A 24,960-nucleotide genomic window follows, 5' to 3' on the forward strand; every position below is an offset into this window, starting at 1 on the left:
ATGAAGGCCGAACATGATAGTGGGACAAGAGAAAAATAAAGGAAATAGAGGAAAGAACTAGGAGGCAAAGGGCATTTACAGAGTTCTGTTTTAAAACTGAGTAGGAATCAGTCATACATTTTTAAAATGTAATTTTTTATACAATGATTTTTTAATCCTCTTAACAGTTGAGCCCTCAGTATAAAATCTATATATATTTTATGTATATTCATGTGTACTTACTCCAATTTGGAAAGCAAAGGAGAAATAGCTCATTAAGAGTAACTTTTAGAAATAGGAGTCTGAGCCATTCTGAAGCCAAATTTATAACCTTTAGTTATAATTTGCTTTGAAAACTCTAGGTTTATGTGATTGAACTATGGAATGGTGTGGTGTCTGGATTACCTAATGAAGTGGTTTTTTGGGGAAAAATCTCTAGGTTTAGTTATCTTTTTCTTTCTTTCTGTCTTTTCAGTATAGAAGCTATTGATACAATTGCTGACCTTGCTCCCTTCAACAATTAATATTCAAAAAAGTTGGCCAAAGACATATTCATTAAACAGGATGACTCAAATAATAGACAGTGTGCATAGCTTATGAAAGAAAATCCCCCAAATTGAAAATAAACTCTGCATTTAGAGAATAGACAGCATCTCTGAACCAATGTTTTCATTAACTTACCTTGAGTATTCTTTATTCATAGTCATATTTTTCCATAGATATCTCCACTGCAAAATAGAAATTATTATTTCTTCCAATCCTGAAGATTTCTTTATATAGCACTAAAATCCTCAAAGTAGCATGAATCAAACTATTGTTAATCATGCATCCTTGGAAAGGTACAGGTGAACATGACGATGATATAGCTCCATTTCTGTCTTTGCCTCTCTGTGTCTGTCTGTCTGTCTGTCTCTCTCTTTCTCTCTCTCTCTCTATATATATATAGATAGATAGATAGATAGATAGATAGATAGATACACACACATATATATTCCATTCTATAGCTATAGATGTAAATATGCACACAGACATATATATTCCATTGCAATTACTTTTATCTATCCAAAATTCAGAAAACTTGAATTCTATCCCTAGACCCTGAAATACCCCTACTATTTTGCTTATTCTTCTATGATTGTATATTTGACATGGTAGTAAGTATATTTATGTTGCTTTTGAAAGAAAAAAATCCTACTTATACAACACCAGAAGCTACATAAAAATCCATTCAAGCCGATTTTCAGCAAAGGTCTAAACTAGTATATAAGATCACATTGTAATCACATTCTTTCTTTGTAGGAGTAAAGCATATACATTCTGTGGAGGAGGCAATCATGGTTATAACAACGAGTTTAAGAGCATGGAGGTGAGTTACTTGCATTTTTTTTTGAACAAATGTTTGTTGACACCTATTTTGTGATCAATCCTGTCCAGGGCACTTGAATACCTCTGTTTAGAAGACAAAGCTTCTGAGTATTATAGGATTTTCATTCTGGCCGAGGATATAGGTACTGAGCACAATATATAAACACATATAAATCTATGGCATAGTGAGTTAGGTGATAGATGTCATGGTGAGAAGGGGAAAGGTGGGGATCAGGAGTGTTTCAGGGTAGCATGGGGACAGGACAGTATTTTAAAGAAGTTGTATTTTGAGAAAATCCCATTTGAGCAGAGCCTTAGAGAATATGAAGGAATTACTCTTGCAATATCCCAGGAGCCAATGCCTCAGAGGCAGAATTCACAGTCAGGACAAAAGGCCCGGGGTGAGGATGTGCCTAACAGGGAGGCCAATGTACTCTTGGGTGCAGCTGATTTGCAGGTAGTGGGCAGAGGTCTGGGAAGACCTTGTATTTACCTGGATATATTAAGTTTCAAATAACTTTGAGACTGGTTTTAATTGGCCATTACTGAGAAAGTCTGTCCTGAGAATTAAAATCATTGAATTTTAGACCTCATTAATGATTTAAAGATCAGCGACTAGATAAGATCTCTGGGGATTGAAACTTGATCAAGAAAAGGACTAGGCAATGAGCCCTGAAGCAAAAAATTTACTCCTAAAAAATATAACGCCTAGCTGTAGCCACTGATAAGGGCGGAATGTGTGGTATCATGGGAAGAATGTGTATGGAGGTGCCCACTGTCATATGCCACTGGCTAGTCCTCTGTAGGTTGATTCATTATTTTTTCAAACTAATTGTCTCACCTAAATCTCTAGATAACCCAACCAAACAAATTTACTGCCATCTAGTCGATTCTGACTCATAGGACAGGGTAGAATTGCCTCTCTGAGTTTCTGAGACTGTCACTGTTTATGGGAGTAAAAATCCCCGTTTTTCTCCTGAGGAGGGACTGGTAGTTTCAAACTAATGGCCTTGCAGTTAGCAGCCCAATTCATAACCACTATGCCACCAGAATCCTAATCTCTAGATAAGACAGCATTTTCTATTAAGTAGGGCACCATGAGTTTATGAGAATTGAGTTAATTATTGCAAGAAAAATCCATGCTTCAAATTCTTTCCTGTTTATCTTGGGAGAAAAAAAATGCATGTCACTGTTTGCTTTTTAACTTTTTAATCACGATTTTAGGGAATGTTTACAGAGCAAATCCATTTTCCATTCAGCAATGCGCATACATTTTGCTTCATTATATTAATTGTGATCCCCACAAAGCAACAACACTCCTCCCACTTCCTCCATGAGTTTCCTGTTTCTTTTTGTGTGTGTGGTCCTTGGAATTTTTTTAAATCATTTTATTGGGGCTCATACAACTCTTCTCACAATCCACACACACATCGATTGTGTAAAGCACGTTGGTACAAATGAGTTCCTGTTTCTATTCATTCTGCTTTCCTCTCTGTCTTCTGAACTTGGCCTGCGATCAAAGGCTGCCCCTTTGATCTCCTAGGATGGGTTGTTTTAAGGAGTAGGCACCTCCCTGCTGTTACTGGTCACTTTAGAGGCCTAGTGTTGAAAGGTTTGTGGGGTGGGGATTCAGTTCCAGGGCTGAAGGGGGACAAAGGGCCATAGTCTCAGGGTCCCACCACTGTCCACCTGGAAGACCAGGTTTCACCTGGGAGCCTGGTCTTACCATGTGGTGTTTAGTTTTGTTCCACATTTTTCTCCCATTCTGCAGGACCTTCTCTCGTGATCCCTTTCAGAGGGGTTGGTAGTAATATCTCGGGGGCATCGAGGCTTGGGGGCTCAATAGTCCTTTGAACTAATGATTTCCATGAGTTTAATTTCCATCACTGTTCTCTGCTGCTGGGGATGGGGGGCATGGGGCATGGTGTGGAGACGAGAAAACCAATTGTTGCACCTCTGATACCCTCTCACGTGTTTTGAAGACCCGAGTGATTTCTTAAAGCTATATGTTTTGCCAATTTACCTCAATGTCCCCCAAGATGTCCTAAGCCCCCTGGCTCAGCAGCGTACTCTCTCAAGGTGTTTGGTTAGGATTAAGAAGTTTTGGGGAGGGTAGGGAAAGGAGAGTAAAAAGAGGAGCTGATACCAAGGGTTCAAATAGAAAGAAAATGTTTTGAAAATGATGTTGGAAACATTTGTACAAATGTGCTTGATGCAATTGGTTTATGATAAGAGCCCCCAATAAAAGTATTTATAAAAATAATAATAAAATAAAAAGAAGTTTTCATAACTTTGCAACCTGTGTGCCCTAGCATATTCATGGATATATTTGCAGAACAGATAAGCAAATACGTATGTGGAAACATCCTCCGTCAGACCTATCTACATGCATGCGTGCACTTCTAGTCCCTTTCCACACTCATCTTGCATATCCCTATGTAGCCCCATGGAAATTGCTAGTGCTATTATTATTGTTGTTACTATTATTGCAGAGAAAGGAACCTTGGTGGTATTAGACTGCTGAGGACACAGTGGGCAGATCAAACCCACCTGCCAAACCTGGGGAGAAAGTTGAGGCTATCAACTCCTGTAAATATTTGCAGTCGTGGAAACCCCATCTGGGTTTGCTATGAGTCAGAATCGGCTTGCGGCACTGGCTTTTGGCTTCTGCAAAATAGTATTTGTGATAGTATTTGCCTCTGTTGCCTTTCACTCTTAAGCACTTCCCAGTGTGCTCCTTTGCCATCACCCATTTGTGCTAACCATCCCCTTACGGTATTTCACCTTCCACCTTCCCAAGTTCATATGCATTTCCCTCTAGTGAGTGATTTGCCTCACCTTCCCTTACCACTCCTGCTAAGTTTCAAAGAATGTTTCCTTTGGTGTAAAAATTTTTCTTGAATTTTCACATAGTGCATTCACATAGCACTTGTCATCTTATGACTGACTAATGTCATTCAGCATAATGTCCTCCAGGCCCGTCCATGCCACCAGGTGCTTCTCAGACCTGTGGGCATTCTTTCATGGTGGTGCAGTTTTCCATGTGCATATGGACCGCGACCCGTTGTCCGGTCATCTGTTGATGGGCACTCCTGTTGTTTCCATTATTTCATTACTGTGAACAGTGCTGCAGTGAGCATGGGTGTGCATCCATCTATTTGTGACACAGCTCTGACTATATACACCACTGTTAAAAGAAAGGAATTGCTTATGGAGATTTGACACTTTTCTTCTGGTTATTTATCATCTAAAGAATTAAATGTGTTGTAAATAATCCACTTGGTTAGTGTTAATGAAATATACAGCAAAATATTTAGGTTTCTTTTTCCTGAAAGTAAAGGGGAGACACATTTTAGAAACTAGTGGCTTAGGAAGTGGGGCAAACATTTAGTGCTTAGAAACTTTAATGCTTTTGTTACATATTTACCTTTTTGAACAGTCATAGGCAAGGAGTATGGAAAGAAATGTCATCTCATGTTAAATTTCCAGGATGGATTGTCCAAACATTATGAAATCATGCTGCTACCAATTGTCCACTGTTGTGCTCTCTTATCCTGTTGAGCTGTGAGATGCTCTAGAAGCAGGTAGACAGAGAAGAAGTCAGTATGACAATACGGACTCCTTAGGCCTGGGGTTCGTGCATGACTACAGAAGAGATGATTCAGAAGTCATTTTCAAATCGCCAAAAACATTTTGTACAGAGACCTACATTACAAATAGAAGGGCTAAGATATAAAATGTGTGTTTGGCTGGTACCTTTAAAAAGTATATCTGTTATGGTCTAGGCTATCTTCCTGGCACACGGGCCGGGTTTTAAAGAGAAGACTGAAGTGGAACCATTTGAAAATATTGAAATCTATAACCTACTGTGCGGTGAGTCTGTCTGTTTAAACACAGCAGTTCATGATGGCTATAGGTTTAACAATATGTGTTTTGGAATTGGTGATCAATGAAACCCCAGAGACAGGACCCTGTGTATTAAGAAGAAAAGGTAGTAAGATGAGGAAGAATTATCTGACAGCTTTCAGTAACTGATAAACATTAGCTCTCAGGAAACCAAGCTTTTCAATGCACAAGCTACTACATGCTAATGTGAGGAGTCCTGCTGCCTGAGCGGAGGGCTGCTAAGTGCAAAGCCAAGAGTACAGACCCAGCAGCTGCTCTGCAGGAGAAAGAGGAGCCAGCAAGCTGCAATTCCACCAGGAGTTTTGATAGAAATCTGTTTCAATAGTCTCTTTTAATCTCACCACTGGCTTTAATTAAGAAATGTCAAAATAGCAATTTTACAGTACCCTAATGCAGCCTTCATAACGTAATTTTTGGGTTTCAGGGCTGGGTTGGTGGTCCAGGCTGCTGGCTCTCAGAGAGAATGATTAGAAGGGAATAGACAGGATTTCTGGTCTATAGAAATCTATTTGGTGGGTCTTGGGAAGAGCCACTTCAAAGACGATGTTTGCAAAATGTTTGTAGTTTAATATTTTGCAAAGTATCTGTGTCATTAAAGCATTTTAAATAACTAACATGCAATAGGTAAGATTGTTAATCATTTTGTTTCTTTAAGCTTCCCTCCCTCCCCCCTCCCCCCACTAAGAACATAGCCTTTCGCACTGGAAAGTTAGGATACATGTGTTTAAGGGACAAAGTGAATGATCCTTCTCTTTGGTGGAACAGAAACTGGCCCTTCCTCAGTGGAAACTCTGGGAAAAGAAAGTCAGTAAACGAAGTGGCACATGCAGTATGCAGTGACATTCAAAGGGAATTGATTAAAGGAAATAAAAGAGCCAGTGTGTGCTTTCTCCTCCTGCTGCTTTCTCACGTCAAACTGATCTAAACTTATTTTTAACTCAGATCTCCTCCGCATTCACCCGGCACCAAACAATGGTTCCCACGGCAGTTTAAACCACCTTCTAAAGGAACCTTTTTATCAACCATCTCATCCAGAGGAAGTGTCAAAGTCTTCTGTTTGTGGCTTCACTGATCCATTGCCCACAGATTCTTTAAATTGCGTATGTGCTGAGCTACAAGACGTAAGTAATAACTTCATGCATCTATCAGAATGTAAAGGGGCAAGCTAGTCTATAACTGAGGTGGTCGATATCCAGGGGAGCTGGCATACATTCTGTGTCCTGTCTCAGATAATGTGTTGGTCTGGGTTGACTAGACCAACTCACATGTGTGTAAGAAAGAGTTTTATATCCAAGACTAATTGTATATTAAGAAAACATCCCAATCCCAGTCCATATCAAATCCATTAAGTTTGATATTAGCCCTTAGGTCCGATATTAGTCCATGAATTCCTCTTCAGACTCATGTAGCACATGCAATGATGTCGAATGCAGGAAGATCACAGGGTGGTGGGTGGAAAGTCCTGTGGGTCCAGTGGCAGTGGAAGTATCTCCAGGGCTCTCTCTGGCTGCCATCAGCGTGGCTCCATGTGGCTTGTCAACAGGAATGTGTAATAGAGAGAGAGTGTGGCCTGCCTCCAGGAAAGGAGAAGGAGGTCCCAGAATCCTCATGAGAAAGTCATGCCCACAAGGAGGGACCATCACGCTGTGATCTGATTGACAGGCTAGACTCCACCCCTTCATTCTTTTATCAAGTTGGCATAAAATTATGTAACTGCCACAGAGAGTGTTTACTAAGTATGTGAAGTCTTTGAACCTTATCTGTGAATGAGAGATTATAAGGCATACAAGATTCAGTATGAATATGTGCTTTTTTTAAATATGGGAAGCAATATTTTCCAATCCATAGTAGTATGATGAAGTAACAAACTGTTGAAATAAACAGTAGAAACTTGCATCTATCTTTAATTTCCTTCATAGGCCATTCCTCTATGATTTAAGAATCAGATGGCCGAGGGTGGTTGTTAGAACAGAATAAGCATCTCAGACAAGAGGGATCTGACATTGAGCTCACCCCCAGGTGTAGCTTGGAGTCCGGGTGGTGTAGTAGTTACAAGTTGGGCTGCTAACTGCAAGGATGGCAGTTGGAAACTACCAGCTGCTCTGAGAGAAAAGGCAGGACTTTCTACTCATAAAAACGTCCAGTCTTGGAAACTCACAGGGGCAGTTCTACCCTGTCCTATAGGCTTGCTCTGAGTCAGCACTAACTTGACAGCAATGAATTTTTATTGAGGTAGATACTGCGGTGTCAACTAAGAGGAAATGCCCACAGGAAAGCGTGGCCTTCACAAGAGGTCTGGCCTTATTCCAGATAAGCTCAGACAGGGAGTTGATAGGGAGAATCCCTCAGTGGGAACACTTGGAAGCAGGCCAACAGACAGTTGGCATCAGGAAGGTCATTGTAGAGGAACAGGCACCAGACTCAGGAGCAAGAGAGGTCAACAAGGTGAGATTCTAGTTTGGGGGAGGCCCTAAACTTAGAGAATCAAAGCATGAGAACCAAGCTCACTCATGAGAAGCTGCACATGGATGCAGATAAAATTTCAGAATGAAATTGGAGCTCAGGTTTCCGGGATCCATCAAACTAAGACAAATGCCAAGGTAGATCTTATGCCAAATTCAAAATCTGATTGTTAACATAAATACATGATTCCTGCCTCAGATAAGCAGTATTTCTTACAGCCAAGAGTGAGCAAAGATGTTATATTCGCTAATCCTCAAAATAACATCATAGAGCAGGTGTTTCACTGCCTGTGTATAGATTAGAAAGGCTCAGAGATGTTAGGTGCGTTGCCCAGTGTCAAAGAGACTTGATCCAGATTCCAACTCCACATTCTTTGACTATCCCTTGCTACTCAGAATCGAACTGCCGATCCTATGTCACTTGTAAGCTTGTGAGCGATATAGGAGCCCAGAACCTATCTCAGGATTTCTCATTCAAAACCTGCATTTTCACATGCCGCGCAAGTGACTTACACATTACGACTTGAGAAATGCTGAACGCGGCTATTCCAGCATTAGGACTTGACTCTGTTGCTGTTGGTATTAGGTGCCACTGAGGCATTTCTGACCTATAATGAACCTGTGCCCAACAGAACAGAACACTGCCCAGTCCTGGGCCAGCATCCCCACAATTGTCCCTGTGCTCCATCCCAGTGTTGCAGCCACTACGTCAATCCATCTCCTTGAGGGCCTTCCTCTTTTTTACTGTCCATCTACTTCACCAACCATGTGAGGGTCTGGTCTCTCCTGACCACATGTCCAAAGTATGTAAGACCAAGTCCCACCATCCTTGTCTCTCAGGAGCAATCTGGCCATTCGTTTCCAAGACAGATTGTAGCTGTGGTCAAAATGCTTTGTCCTGTTATCAATTATATCGCTATAAACCCACATAGAAAAAAATACAGAAAGTAGTAATATTTCAGGGTAATTGACAAAACTGGATTCAAAACTCAAGTCAGTGTGACCTCTTTGACCCTGGTAGCATAGTGATTATGCATTGGGCTGCTAATCACAAGGTCAACAGTTTGAACCCACCAGCTGCGCCATGAGAAAGACTTGGCTTTCTACTCCTGTAAAGAGTTACTATCTCTTCTGAAGCAAAACCAAAAGGAAAAAGAGAGGGCAAGGGAGGAGACCCCATACTGCCACACTGAGCCCTGATGATGACAGCCCTGCACGGAGCTGCATAGGCACAGAGGACTGTAGAGACATGATGTCCGCTCCCCGGAGCATACTGTGATAGAGGGCAATCCTGGGGACACATGGCCGGCAGTGAGTCTGGTCTGACCACCCCACAATGGGGTGAACCAAGAAGGGAACATAACAGATCAGCAATGGGAAGAAAGCCAAGCCACAAAACCTGAGGAGCTCCCCAAGTAGATGTCAGGCTAGGAGCGGCAATTCCCAGAAACCCCCAGGATCAGTGGAGAGATAGTTATAAAGATACATGGGACAGATTTGGAAATATGTATGCTTTTTTTGTTTTTTAAATTTTTTTCTAGGTTTTTTTTTCTTTCCTCAGTCTTTTGTACTCTTTTTGTTTTATCTCTGTTATTATTGATTTGCCTACCAATATAAGATAGGCATGGGAAGCAAGTCTGAGGAGAAAGCAATGGGACTGAAGGTTCCAGAGGCCCCTGGGGGGGAGGAGGTGGAGGAGGAAAGGAGCAGTGAACAGACAGCGCCATAGATGGGGGAACAACTTGGGAATTAAAATCAATAACGAGGAGGGAGTAGAGATCCCGGGGGTACTGAAGCAGCAGCAATCTAGCTGAGAGGAATTACTAAGAGGCAGAAGAAGGGAGAATGTGATGGTAGGGCAAGAGGAAGGTAAAAGGAAGCAGTGGAAAGATCTAGGAAGCAAAGCTATGGATAGATAATCCATAAAAATAAAGGTATTGGCCTATGTACATACATTTTTATGGTAACACATTGAGGAAGTGGACAGACTTTGGGTCTCTGCTTAAGCCCTCCCTCAGTTCAAGAACACTTTGTTCTAACAACCTGGCACTCTGTGATGCTCACCTTCCGGACACGCTCACTGAAGACAAAATGGGTGCATATGCAAATGTGGTGAAGAAAGTTGATGGTGCCTGGCTATCAAAATATATAGCATCTGGGGTCTTAAAGGCTTGAAGTTAAATAAGCAGCCATCTAGCTGAGAAGCAACAAGCCCACATAGAAAAAGCACCCCAGCCTGTGTGATCGGGAGGTGTTGATGGGATCAGGTAACAGGCACCAGAAGACCCAAAACAACAACCAAAAAGATATATTGTTGAGAATTAGATGAGGAGGGTCAGAACATTTACGCAAAATCCATCTGTAGACAATAGGACATCCCCTCACAGAAGAGTCACAAGGAAAGGATGAGTCAACCAGGGCACAGTATAGCACCGATGAAACACACAATATTCCTCTAGTTCTTTGAGGTTTCCTTATCCCTCACTATCATGATTCCAGTCCTGTCTTTCCATTCTAGCTAGAGAGGAGTGTGTATGCCGGTACAGATAAGAGCTCACAACACACGGAATCCAAGTCAGATACACCCCTTAGGAACAGAAATGGGAGTAGCGATACCAGGAAGGTAGGGGAAGGTGAGAGGAGAAGGGCAGAAAGGGGGAACCAATCATAATGATCGACTCATAACTCCCCCCCCCCACACACCAAGGGGGATGAACAACAGAAACACGGTTGAAGGGAAACAGCAGTTCGTGTAAGATATGAAAACAATAATAATTTTTAATTTGTCAAGGAGTCACGTGGGTGGGAGTGGGGGGAAGGAGGGAAAAAAGAGGAGCTGACACCAGGTGCTCAAATAGAAAGTAAATGTTTAGAAAATGATGAAGGCAACATATGTACAAATATCTTTGATACAATTGATGTATGGATTGTTATAAGAACTGTAAGAGACTCCAATAAAATGATTTTTAAAAAATAATAAAGAGTTACTGTCTCAGAAACCCACAGGGGCAGTTTTGCTCTGTCCCATGGAGTTGCTCTGAGTCCAAATGGACTCAATGGCAGAGAGTGTAAAATCCTTCCTATAATGCATGTAGAAACACCCTTAATCCCCCTTTAAAATGTGTGTGATTACTTCGACTTACTCCCTTCCCTTCCCGTTAACTCGCAGGAGAATGAACTAAGACGCATGAATCAAAGGCTGGATCTCAACGCAAGTGAAGGTAAGTCGATAGGAAGCATGGTAAGTCTCCTGGGCGACTCCGTCTTTCTTCTCACTGCCTCACGATTCCTGATTCCTTCCAGCTCCTCCTGAGCTGAGCAGCCCTGAACTAGTTTCCTGCCAGGACTGCTTCAAAACAAAACAAGACATTAACTGTCTGATTCTCAAAAACAAGCTTGCCAAGCCCTTTGAATAGAGAGTTTATTGCCAATACATAGAAAGGAAAAATCAGATCTAATAACAGGTGTGGCAAGCGTGGGGTAATTACGATTCCAAGAACTCAAAATCCTTGAAATGGCCATGTCTCACCTGCAGCCACCTATCCCTTTTCTTAGATGGGAATAGGCTTGACGGTGTCATCTGGGGAAAATGACTTAACCCCCGCGAGCCTCAGTCTCCTGCTTTATAATAACAGTAATACCTGGGCCAGGTAGATGTAAAGATTAGAGTTAATCCATGGAAAGAGTGTAGAACTTTTCCTGGCCTATAGCAATGTTATTATTACCTGTTGTCTTTTAAATGAAGAGTCCTGATGGCACCGTAGTTAAAGCACCTGGCTGCCAAACTAAAGGTCTGCTGTTCGAGCCCACCAGCCTATCTCCGGGAGAAAAATGCGGCAGCCCGCTTCCCTGAAGATTGATGGAAACCTATGGGCAGTTCTACTCTACCCGGGTGGTTGCTGTGAGTCAGAAGTGATTTCATAGCACTGGCTTTTGTTTGTTTGTTTTTCAAAGTATCCACCAGTCTCTATCCAACCAGTAAGCCTGATTGATGTCTTTTGTATAATTTTGAGTTTTGCTCTATATTTATCTCTCGCTCAATCCAGATCCTGCTAATGTGGTCCCTTGCAAAGGGGTCAGTCATGGGAGGAGACACCATCTAGATCTGGTCTCGAGGTCTTGGGGATGGAGCTCTGAGTGGGCCTTCAGTCCACAGGCTGAACTGTTTCCCCTGTCTTTGATTCTGTTCACGCTTCTTTGCGCTGGACGGCGAGAGGCCAGGCTGGTTGCCCTTCAGATGGCTGTTCATGGGAGCTTTGAAGACTCCTGTTGCTACTCACAAGGGTACAATATAGAGCATTGTCTTGGTGCTCGACCTTGGTGCCTGTTGGGATTATGGCCCCAAACCTCCAGGCCCAGTGCCTCAGGGTTCCCTGAGTGTTTACTTATGGCTAAGAAGCGTTCATAATTTCATTCCATTATGCTCTTCTTTATAATTGCAGCATAGATAAACACATTCGTAGAAATATCCACTGTCAAACTTCTATATGTATATAGATTCTCTGCCTACATCTATTCAGCTTTCGGGTCTGTGTCTATCAATACATACACTTGTAGATTATTGCTATTACTGTGATGTAAGGTTTGTATGTATATTTTCTTTTGTTGTCTTAAGCTTGTGTAATCCTCTCAGTGTTTTTGCCTTCATTTTTTGCTAGCCTCCATCTCATGGTATACTGCCTTCCCCTTCATTGATTGTACTATGTGCCTACCCTCCAGTTACTCATTTTCTCTCCCTTCCCCTCCTACCCCTGGTAGCCATCAAAGAATATTTGTGTGTGTGTGTATGTGTGTGTGTGTGTGTGTGTGTGAAAGCTTTTACTTCCCCCTTTGTAATAATGGTTTCATATAATATTTATCTTTTGTAATTGATTTAATTCAACAGCATGATTACCTCTAGGTTCATTTATGTTCGGAGGCATCTCACAGATTCATTGTTGTTCTTTATCATTGCATGGTAACACTGCACAGTGGTTAATTGTGTCTATGGACCCCAGTTCATTTATCCGTCCTTTTATTGGTGGGTGTATTTCAGTTGTTTCCATCTTTTGGCTATTATGATAGTGCTGCAATGCACATGAGTATGCATATATCTATTTGTTCCTAGCTCTTCTTTCTCTAGGATATACACCCAGTAGAGGGATTACTGGGCCATGTGGTTTTTCTTTTTCCAACTTCTTAAGGAAGTTATTCACTGTTATACACAGTGGTAGCACTATTTTACAGCCCCACAAGCAGTGTAGAAGGATTGCTGGAATGGCTTCTATTCTTGACGAGAGTCTTTCTTTGGGAAGTTCCCGTATCTACTTCTCCCTTCCCACTGGCTCTCAATTTCCTCCCTGCGACTTCTCTACTGTCAGTCCCTGGGTAACAAAAGCCAAAAGGTGGTAGGACACTCAGAGTGACCCCAGAAGAATCTACTTGGGGCCACCATGATTCCAGGTACCCTTATAGTAGAGGGATCTGCCATTCTCCCATTAGCATACAATGACCAATTGAATTAGTATTTTTCAGAAGGCCAAGGGTTTATCACTTTCTGTCCCCACCTTCCCCCCCCCCCCACCCTCATGGCATGGCTGCGACCATTATTGTTCCTGGGGGGTTTATCTGTCCTGTACTCTGTGTGATCAGAGCTCTTATCTGTACCAGTGTACATGCTCTGGTCTAGCCGGATTTGTAAGGTAGAACTGGGGTCATGATAGTACGGGGAGAGGAAGCATTAAAGGTAAAGAGGAATGTATGTTTGATCAGTGCTATACTGCACCCTGACTGGCTTGTCCCTTCCTTGTGACTTTTCTGTGAGGAGATGTCCAATTGTCTACAGATGAGCTTTGGGTTTCCGCTCAACCCCACCTTGTTCACATGGATATGATTGTTTGTTTGGGGTCTCCTTATGCTTGATACTTGATCCTGTCAACGCCTCATGATCACACAGGCTGGAGTGCTCCTTCCATGTGGGCTTTGTTGCTTTCCAGCTAGATGGCCACTTGTTTATCTTCAAGCCTTTAAGACCCTAGGCGCTATATCTTTTGATAGCTGGGCACCATCAGCTTTCTTCACTATATTTGCTTATGCACCCATTTTGTCTTTAGTGAGTGTGTCAGAGGGTGAGTATCACTGAATGCCAGGTTATTACAACAAGTGTTCTTGCACTGAGGGAGTATGTGAGTAGAGGCTCAATGTCTGTCTGCTACCTTAATATTTAACATATAAATATATGTACATAGATTTTGTCCATATCATTGTATTTAAATATATTTACATATGTACGTGCCTGTATTTATATCCCTATAAATGTCCTTTGCCTCCTAGTTCTTTCCTCTATTTCCTTCTATTTTCCCCCTGTCCCACTATCATGTTCGACCTTCATTTGCCTCTCAGTAATTCCTCTTGGCTTCATTGCACTTGATCAAATCTGAGTCAATTCTGTTTTAAAAGAATATTTTGAATTAAGATTCTAGGTAATGTTTTCTAAAGTGGGGTGGGGGTAGGGATGATCCAGGTGTGGCACTAATAACAGACACCAGTAATTCCTCCAGGATTGTGGGCTATAGCACAGAAGTTTTCATTGCCCAGAAGACATTGAGTAAAAAAAATTTTGAAAAAGGGGCAGTAGGCCAAATAAATTTGGGAGCATTTTATTTAGAGAGATTTTATGAGTCTAACTAATTAGAAAAATATGTCTAAATGCTGTAAGTAGTTTTTAGAGAAGTCACATGAGAGATGTAGAAAAAAAAGACAACTGTCCAACTGAAAAACACACCATCATTCATTTCACTCTGCTCTCCTGATAGATTTGGGCAAGCAACTTAGTCCTCTTGAGTCTCTGATATATTTTATGTAAACTGAGAATAATCAATTAACTCAGAATGCGGGGGAGGATCAATTATGGTAATGTATGTACAGGGCTTTGTAACTTTAAACAGATTATGTACACTTAGGCAAAGGTAGAATAAAGCACACATCACCAAGAAAAACAAAAGTGAATGTTTAGTATATATTGTTGTTGTTAGTTGAGTTAGGTTAGACTTTGAAACCTAGCAGTCCTATGTGTAACAGCAGGAAACACTGCTTGGTCATTTGCCATCAACATTTATGTTAGGTTTGAGCTGATGGTTACAGCCACCATGTCAAACTATTAATAACACAGATAGGAAAATATAACTCAGCATAGTTACTGAATCTTACACAAAACCATCAAAACTAAACTCATTAATGTCAAGTTGAATTCTGACTCCTTGCACCCACATCCGATGGAGTCAAGTGCTGCCCAGGGTTGGCAAGACAGGCAGTCTTTGCAGGAGTTGACTGCCAGGTTTTTCTCCCGTGGAGCAGCTGGTGTATTAGCACTGGCAACTCTGGGGCCAGCATCCAAGCAATTGATCATTGTATCACTAGGGCTTCTCTCTCAGTGAGCACTTCTCAAATTTTAACATGCATCTTCATCATCTGGGGACTCTCTCTCTCTCTCTCTCTCACACACACACACACACACACACACACACACACACACAAAACAGCGTATAGTCTGTTTCTGTAGGTCGGAGGTGAGGTTAGAGAACACATATTTCCACAGGTGCCGTTTGCTGTGAGGGCTTCTAGACCCTTGACTTCACTTAAGGTAGCAAAGCACCAGCACAGGGCTTGCAAACTCTGGCCCTGAGGCAACCCTGGCCTGTTGCCTACTTTCAGAGAGCCCATGAACTAGAAAGGGGGTTTTCCTTTCACAATGGCTGAGAAGAAGCAAAATTAGACTATCTTGTGGCATGTGAAAATTATATAAGTTTCCAGTTTCATTGTCCATAAATACGGCATTATTTACTCTTTGTTTAGTTATTGTCTACGGCCATTCTGCACTACAACAGCACAGGGGTGCCGCCACAGGGACTGCATGGCCCACAAAGTTTAAGAGAGTGATGATCTTGCCAATTACACAAAAAGATTGCAAGCCTCCCCTTTAAAAAGATATCTGGGAAGGAGCTACACAACACTGTTTTTACAATGCCCCACCTGGTTTAATTTGTTTTCCTTGTAAATTATTCCCTCAATTACATGCATTTTCATTATATAAAAAAAGAAGAAAGATATGGAATAAGCAAAGTGCCTGTGTTCTTACAGGCCGCTTCCTGTGTCTTCACATAGTGTATGGACAAGAGGAATGTGCAAACTTGGTTGTAAAGGAGAGATAAACACAACATGTGACATTCACTGGGCCACATGTTATGAGGACTCCTTCCCATCAGCTCATGTGGGTTTGCAGGAGAGGCGTGGCATTGAAAGCAGAGGTTCACCTTCAGCCTTCACCGCTTTCTAGTTGTATGGAGCTTATTGTGTCATTTGTAAAATAGGGATGCCCACTTTTTAGAATTCAGGAGAAACATGTGGTTTCTACTCCTGTGAAGAGTTAACATCTCAGAAACCCACAGGGGCAGTTTTCTATAGGGTTGCTATGAGTCAGAATCAACTGCATGGCATTGAGTTGAGTTTTACTATAGAGAATTGCTTTGCAGATTAAATTAATGTATATGTGCATGCATTTAGAATAGTTCCTGGCACACAGTAAGATTTTCTCAAAATTTTGTGAGTTATAATATTCTGTTCTGAGTTTTATTCCATGGCAAAAATAGTTTGTGGTTTTTATTAATCAAAGTGTAATTGATGAATTCTTATTTTATAATAGCACCAAACCAAACCAAACTTATTGCCATCGAGTTTGTTTTTGACTCAAATAACCCTACAGGACTAGATAGACCTGCCCCTGTGGGTTTCTAAGACTGTAACTCTTTTAGGAATAGAAAGTCTCCTCTTTCTCTCTCAGAGCAGCTGGTGGTTTCAGACCAACGCAAGTCCACTACACCACCAGGGCTCTCTCAAACCACCCCCCAATCACTGCCATTGGGTCGACTCTGACTCGGAGAGAGCATGGGGGGCAGGGCAGGACTCCCCTGTGAGTTTTTGAGACTGCAATTATCTACGGGAATGGACAGCCCCAGCTAGTGGTGTTGAAACTGATGACTGTGCCCTTAGCAGCCCAACACATAAGCACTATGTCATCGGGGCTAGGTTGTGCTTATTTAAATAAAATCCCAATGTATTTCCTATGATAATTATTGAAATAGGTCCTATTTGAGTCTGTATCTTTCTAAAATGTCCTTGGAGCTCTGAAAACAAATGGCAGAGAAAGCAGGCTTGACATTCTTGCTCGGTGTCTTACTCGATGACAAGATGCTAAGACTTTCTAAGTCTCAGTGTTTCATAATCTCTACCTACTGCCATCAGATTGATTCTCACTCATAGGAACCCGATACAGAGTTTCCAGGCCATGAATCTTTATGGGAGCAGATAGCTTCATCTTTCTCTCATTTAACTCCTGGTGGGTTTGAACCACTGACCTTGTGGTTAGCAGCCAAATGTTTGTTTGTTTTTCAGACGGTGCCACCAGGAATGGAATAATGACACCCATCTCATAGTATTGTTACAAGAATAAAAATAGATTATGTAAAATATTTATCAGAGTACTTGACACATAATAAGCCCTTAAGTAGCCGTAGTTATTGTACTCAGAGAAGCATTTGCTGATTTTACATATTTTTGTTGTTGTTGTTATTTCATTTTAGTAACAGCAACACAGAAAGAAAATATGCCATTTGGGAGGCCCAGGGTGATGCAGAAGGACAAGGACCACTGCCTCCTGTACCACAGAGAGTATGTCAGTGGCTTTGGGAAAGCCTTCAGGATGCCCATGTGGAGTTCATATACCGTCCCTAAGCCGGTAAGTTTCTGCGCCCATTGTTCCAGCCAGGCTGAGGAAAACACTTAGAAATGCCTGAATAGTGTAGGCATTCTTGGATGGTTTAAAGAGTGGGCAAGCTCAGCTGCTAACACAGAGCTTGGAGGTGTGGGTCCATCCAGCGGTGCTTCAGAAGAAAGTCCTGGCAAATGACTATTTAAAATGACATTGGAAACCCTGGAGAACCCAGTTCTACTCCCATAGACATAGGTCATCATGAGCTGGAGTCCACTGGTCACCAACTGGTTGCATATTCTAAGAGTGGAACCTTCATTTGCGATGGAGACCCCAAAGAGAGCCCGCCAGCCAGTGACTTGTAAGGTAATGTAGCAGATATAACCTAGAGGCGCTTGGGAGGTGCAAAATAGTAAAACAGCACATTTTGAAATTAGGTAGTGTTTACAGGCCAACGGGCCGATTGGTGAGATTAGCTGATAGAAAAAGCAACATTTCAAACAGAAGCTAACGGGAGAACAAAGGTGCGCACTTCTCTTGTTATTCTCCAAATGTATTACGGAGGCACATGGAAGGTGACAGTTACTGGATTAGAAGTATTAGAACTTTGCTTTGTTTGATTTTTTAGTTCCTTTAACAAATCTTTTACTCCCTGCTGCATGTTAACAAGGTCCAACCCTTCCCTGAAAGAGCTGGCATGTAGGTGTACAGGTGTGTTCTGTGACTGATCGCTCCAAATTGAGGTCAGGAATTCACTTGTTCAAATCCTGGTCTCTTTTCACTCTCTAGTTAAATGCTTTTTCAATAAATGTCACTGGAACAGTTGGCCAAACCTCAGGGAGGGCAGGGGTTGGGTTGAAATCGACTCACTACTTCATGCCGTAGAGAGTTCCTAGGTGGTACAAATGGTTGACCGCTGACTAAAAAGTTGCTGGTTTGAGTTGCAATAACGGTGCTTCAAAAGTAAGGATTGGTGATTTTACTTCCCTAAATTCCCCATTGAAACCCCTATGGAGGGAGCACACTGTATTCTAACACACATGGACTCACCATGTGTCTGAATCAACTTGATGGCAGCTGGTGCCTGTCCTGCACAAAATTAAATTGCTACTGGATTTAGAGACCTCAATTGAATAGCAAGTCCACATATTCCTTTGTGCAGGTCTCTGTGTCACTGGAGTCAAGGAGGATTTCTAAAAACACAAGATGAAAAAAACAGGAAATTGAATAATTTGGTTACATAAATATTAGTGTGTGATGAAAAGTCAAAGATGTGATGTGAAACATAGCTGGTTGCATTTCATAGAAGAAATCAGTAATGAAGTATCCACAATAATCATTAAGATCCCAAGTAGTGAATAAATATTATATATGAATAAACAAGAGAATGTTAAGCATCTTGGGTGCTTGGGGAGAAAACTGTATTGGCTATCAGGGACATATAAATTACAGCAAAAATCAAAAGCCTGCCAAAGTTCAATTTGAGCATTCTTTCAAGGCCAAACAAATAGAAAAAAATATGCCCATCAAGTTGATTCAAGTGGATTCCAATTCATAGGGAGCCTCTGTAGGGTTTCTGAGGTTGTAAGTCTTTTAAGGGAACAGACACCCTCATCTTTCTCCCACAGAGTGGCTGACAGGTTTGAACCACCGATCTCTCGATTAACAGTCTAAAGCACATCGGACAGCACCCCAGGGCTACCTCATTCTAGGGCAGGCATGGTTTATTTATTGTTTAGTCCATGTTTATTGAATGACTGCATTGCTTGAATCCATCACCCTCTTATTATTATTTTTTCATCTAGAGACAAAGATTTTCTTCTGAGCAGACTGGTAAATAAATTAGAAAGTGGTTTTTGTGGAGATCATCGCAGCTTTTTAGGTTCAGAGACTGTAACGAAAGGAATCTCTAGCTTTGTGTTCTTATGAAGGATACAGATATTCTCCTATGTTTGTAGACAGGAAGTATGGACTTGGCTATATCCGGTTTGTCTACTCTTCTTGTTCCAATTCAAGATTTTTTTTAGAAAAATAAGCATATTGTCCCACTATTAATTAAAGCTTTGTGTGTTCTGAAAGCCAAACTCTGCAGCTGAAAGCAGTTCAATTGTGGTTGCTGGTAGCACAGTGTGAGCTTTGTTGATATCCCAAGGTGGTAAATATGTTAGTTGCCTGAGTTCATCTGTGTGGCTGGTGGTTCCAAAGTGTTCGTGATTTCAGCACGTCACATTTCTTAAAACAATTCCGATGCTGTTAATGGTTTTGTTTTTCTTGGAGGGGGTGCGTGACATCTCAAAAAGGTCAGTCTTATTCCTCATTCGGTCCTCGGTGTGAAAACAGATCCGTTACAGGGGATGGTGTGGCCTTGAAGGGAACGTCTGTTTGTGTTTTCAGTACTTTCCCTGGAGTCTTGCATTCCTGACTTGGTATGAGCTTTGGTGGAAACCAAAGGCCGGGCGATTTCAAGCGGGCTAAGAAACAGCCTGAGCGTTTGGTACAATTCTTTTTTGTTATTGTTCTAAAACTAGCTTCTTTGTTACCAAATGTTCTTGTCCTTTCACTGATCCCACAGAACCCCTTGTATTTTCTCCCGCTTTGTGACAGGGTGGAATTCTAGCAATTTTCTGCTTTCTAATTCAGAAATTACTCTGTTAGTATGTTGTGGTGCACGAAAATTACATACAAGGATGTTTTGAGATTCACATAAAATCGTTGTAAATTGGTTCTGTGTTTGAGAAATCAGACTTTAAATGAGCGCTTTGGGGCACATGGGCCCAAGTGGCCTACACCTCTAAGTTTAATGGAGCTTTTGTTTTTCTGTGGTTTGGTGGGTTTTCTAATTTTTGTTGTTTTTGTTATCTCAAAAGAGTTGTGGGGAAGCAGCTGTAATTTGAAATCACACTCTTAAACAACTGCTTCAAAAGTCATTAAGGTTGATCAGGCTGGATATGTGGCTTTGTTCTGGCCCTGCTCAGTAGGAAGATGTCAAATGATTTTTCCCCCTAATGCTAGGTGAAAAGTTGAATATAAAATCTGCAACAATGGACGAAGCATAGGAAGAATTATAATTTCAAATGCATAATTAAATGGAAATAGTACTAAGGGAAATATTAGTATAATTCTTAATCATATGATTTACTACTATTAAGCACACTGGCAGCATTTTCTTCTATTGTGCGTAGGGCCTCTATGGGTTAGAACCCACTGAGTGGCACCAAGAACAACAACATGGTGGAGACTTATTCCCACTTTAATCCTGTCTGTTAGCATAGTAGAAAGCTCCTTCCAAAATGGGATTATAGCAACAGGCATAGAGGCCTGCTTTTATAATACATCACATAGACGATGATGTTTAGATCTCCCTGCCCAATCTTAGTGTAATATATACTTTTATTGTGCCAACCTGGCCAATCGTAACATGTGGGATTAATAAGGTCACAGTTTGATTGGAGGGCAAAGAGACAAATGGCTCGGCAAGCTCCTTGTCTCCCTTTCTTGCTCTTTGGTGATCAGACCAGCCTGGGGCCAACACTTCTCTGCCTCAACCTGTGAGCTATACTACCCATGGGACTGCCAACCTGTGGATCCTGGCGCTAAAGCTTGACATTCCTTGGAGACCTGCTTCCCCGTGCTGCTGATGTATTTATCACTTGAGATTGGGACTGTCGGAACTTGTCATCTGGCTGACTGCTGGTGATCCACCTGCTGTTTGCTGTCTGTGGCCAGACTGCCTGCATTGCACTGGGGAAGACGCAGCTGTCTGCTTCCTTGACCTTGGACCTAGTGTCCCTTATGAGTTGAAGGACTTCCAGAATATTAACTGTTCCACGGAAGTGAGTTGAACTGAGCCCTCTGTACTACTGTGTGGGTTAATTAGCTATTACATTCCTTCATGGTGTATATCTATCTGTCTATCTATCTATCTATCTATCTATCTATCTATCTATCTATCTATCTATCATCTATCATCATAAGTGTCCTGGTTTTGTTTCTCTAGAGAACTCTTTCCTGTCTTTATAATTCACTTACTCAAAATAATTGTAAAGGCTAGGGAGTTCAGGACATCTCTGAGCACCTAAATTCTATTGTTTTTCTGACTTTTAATTTCTTGATTTCAAAAAAATCCAAGGAATCTTAAAAAGATGCCAGTACTGAAGTGTGTATGGGAGTTGTTCACTATTATCTATTTCTGAGACCAAGACTCAGAAATGACTTGGTCTTTTCTTCTTTCCATCTTTCTAGAAAACCATTGCATAATGTCACTTTCCCAAAGAGACTATATCCTGCCTTTGCCCATATTGATGCACTTCCATAGATAGTTCACATTTGGAATGTAAGAAATACATCACAGGAGGTTAGAGAGTAGGAAGAATATACCATTTGCTTTGTGCTTTTGGGGAAAGATATCAGGATCCATTTCTCCCAGCTGCACATCTGCCTCATACAGAAAGTAATAAACACCTTTGCTCAACTAAATTGTGTGATCATAGCTCCTATCGTTAATTACTTCAATGAGACTACATGTTTTAGTATTGAAATCATGTTTCAATTAAAGAGATTATAATAATGTATCAATATTTCCCTTGACACGAATACCATTGCATTATGCATTTAAATTTACAATAAGTGCTTGTATTCTTATCGTTCTAACTGTTGGAACAGAGGCATTTCATTCTCTTTCCTTTGTGGAAATTATGTCGATAGCAACTTTTATGTGTTATATATGCTTTAAGAAACTAGAGCTTTAGAGGAACGTGATAACCACATTCTGGATGTTTATGGGGCTGACTCGGTCAGCAACCAATATCCTCGTTCTCAATTGTAAAACAACGTTATGGGCACTCTCAAACGAAATGGAGAAAACTGGTCAAGCATAACTGTTTACTGTGATATGTTTTTAAAAACTATAAAGAAATGTTTTAGCTTCCCAGGCTCTGCCTTCAGAAGGAGGGTTAAATGATTGGTGAATGAAATCGTCTCAATAAAGCATGAAAGATCTTTGTGGGCCTTGATCTACTTCTTGTTTTCATGAACTCTGCCGCCCAAGAGTTTACTGAGCAAAGGATAAGGGAAAGTGCCTCTTTTGTTCTTTGGAGACTCAAAACACTTCATTGATATCAACCTGTAAACTTAATTGATAATTTGATTGACTTTTTAGAGAATTTTGGAAGAGATTTTCCCTTCAAAATTGTTAGGATGTTAGATTTTATGGACGGATACCGTAATGTCCCTGTTCTTCTTTGTAGAAACAACAAACTACCTTTACCATTTTTTTAAAAAAGAAAAACTGTTTAATTGACAGAATTCAATGTACCATACAATTCAATGGATTGAACATATTGATATAGTTGAATATGTGCAGTCATCAACACACTCAATTTTAGAGCACTTTCTTCATGTTTATGCTAGTTGTTATTCGCTCCCCAAGTCCCCCAACTGCCCTTTCCAGAACACTAAGAAAATATTATCCTAGTTACTATCTCTTCTGGTTTACCTCTCTTGGATTTCGTATGAAGAAAATCATACAAAAATATTCCCCAACCACAATAACAAAATAAAACATAGAAAAACTTCAACCTAAATAAAACCAGAAAATAATAAAAAGTAGAACAAATTAAAAATGAGTCCAAAGGGAAAACAAATGATATGATGTTAGCATTTAGCCTAGTCATAGCTACATTAATTCACTTTCTGATGTCATCTGTCTAAGGCCAAGGCTATTCACATCTGTGCATCTTAAAATCTTATTCTAAAACAAGCAGCCATCTAAGTGAGGGCCAGCCAAGTCCACACAGAAGAAATGCACCAGCCTGTGTGGTCCAAAGTTTGTAAATAATAAAATCCAAGCTCAGAGGAGGGAATTTTATTTATTTATTTTTTATTTTTTACAAAATTATTTTATTGGGGGCTCATACAACTCTTAGGGATTTTATTGGAGCTTAAATTCTAAGCACCTGGTTTGCAGAACGCTGTGAATGGAACCCCATAATCCATTTGCAGAGCCCCCATGTGGATTGTTTCCATTAAATTCTCTAGCTCTGTCTTTGGTTCCACTTTGTGAAAACTATCAGAAACTTCATCTTTTAGATCTTATAGCATGTTTTATTTCTATCATGTTTTCTAAATATCCATAGTTTTTCTGTTTCCTCCGTCCCTTTTTTATTGCTTTCTATTTCTTCTTCCTGGATGCCATATATACTCTCATGTCTCTGAAACAGGGGTTTTCGTCTGCTTCCTGTGTTATCTTTTTCTTTTCAGTTTTCTTCACATCCATCAAATGGCATGTGATCCTAGACTGAAGCACATGGTTGAGGCTTGCCAGCTGAAGGGTTTTACTACAGTGTAGTCAAGAAGGGACCCAGGCATTGTGTTAAGGTTCCCCACTGCCAGTATCTGTCATTTTGTGCATGAGTTGGCTTAAGTTTTTCAAAAAGGAGGGTTTTTCTAATCTGAGCCATTGTATGAAAGTGGCAACCCACACAAGACAACCAGCCTGGGGGAGTTTCCTTCATTCGGTATGGCGATTTTATTTTCTTTCACTGTTTGGAAGATGGCTCTCTTGCTCTCAGCTAGCCGTGCCTTGTGTTTTTCAGGCTGGCAGCCTCTCCAGAGAGTAAACCTTTGGCCCGGCTCCTTTTACAGGCTAACCTGTGCTCTTGTTCCCAGCCCTGTTCACATCCTCTGCCTTTAGAGACTCCACGTTCTAAGGCCTGACTGGGTTTCCACCCCAGCAAGTTGCTTCCTTATGCTTCCCCCAAGAGCAGGCTCTGAGCGCACTCACTGTCTGTGATTGGCTTTCCAGCTCTTGAACATTTTTTCTCCACTCTCTGGTATCTTTATCATGGCTGTCATTTCAGTGGGATTCCAAAAGAGAGTGAAAGTCAACGTGCTCCATCTACTGTTTTAACCAACAGATGTACAATGTTTTCCCAACAGACTGCTGCAGTACATGAAGGAGGCAGAACCTGTATTGTTTCTCTTAGAATCATCGTTTCTCCCCATTGCTCCCCATTCTGTACCACAGTTATACATAGGGTCACTCTGAGTTGGAACCCAGTCACCAGCACTGAACACCTACACCACAACTTGGTCCCTCCCTGCCTATCAATATCATATTCGGTGTGCAAGTGCCTTTTATTTTGTGAATTGATTTCGGACATTCTAGATACTGGAGGGATTTTGCTTTGAGTGTTAGACAGTGAATAGAGCAATCATTCCAATTTAACTTCGACTTCTTGTTTAAAAATGATTTCAAACATCCTCTGTGTGTAGTTAGAGGCCATGTAAATAAAAATATCTTTGGAAAAATCCAAATGCAAATCCAAATGCCCACTTACCCATGATGACACGCTAAATTGAAAGAGAATAATCATGAATTCTGCATGACTTTCAACACTTTGGTTAGGGAGCACACTTTTGTAGTATGATCCTGGTGAATAAGTGAGTTGCAAATAAGATTTTAGAACATGGATTAGGTATAGAAAAAAATGTATGTATAAAGTT

The 24,960-nt window shown here is 41.1% G+C and overlaps 1 protein-coding gene across 1 annotated transcript in view; it reads left to right on the plus strand.

Moving 5' to 3' along the window:
• Nucleotides 1-24,960, plus strand: part of ENPP3 (ectonucleotide pyrophosphatase/phosphodiesterase 3) — a gene marked incomplete at its 5' end in the record, with an annotated part of 88,039 nt that overhangs the window by 45,769 nt on the left and 17,310 nt on the right. The window contains 5 exons of the mRNA XM_045294308.1: nt 1,279-1,345; nt 5,130-5,217; nt 6,193-6,371; nt 10,882-10,933; nt 17,330-17,484. Coding sequence (XP_045150243.1) covers nt 1,279-1,345; nt 5,130-5,217; nt 6,193-6,371; nt 10,882-10,933; nt 17,330-17,484 — 541 coding nt within the window. The remainder of the gene's footprint in view (nt 1-1,278; nt 1,346-5,129; nt 5,218-6,192; nt 6,372-10,881; nt 10,934-17,329; nt 17,485-24,960) is intronic.

Source organism: Echinops telfairi, unplaced genomic scaffold (assembly GCF_000313985.2).
Source record: "Echinops telfairi isolate 266 unplaced genomic scaffold, ASM31398v2 ScPeMD7_3533;HRSCAF=4204_0, whole genome shotgun sequence".
NCBI classification, from domain to species: domain Eukaryota; kingdom Metazoa; phylum Chordata; class Mammalia; order Afrosoricida; family Tenrecidae; genus Echinops; species Echinops telfairi.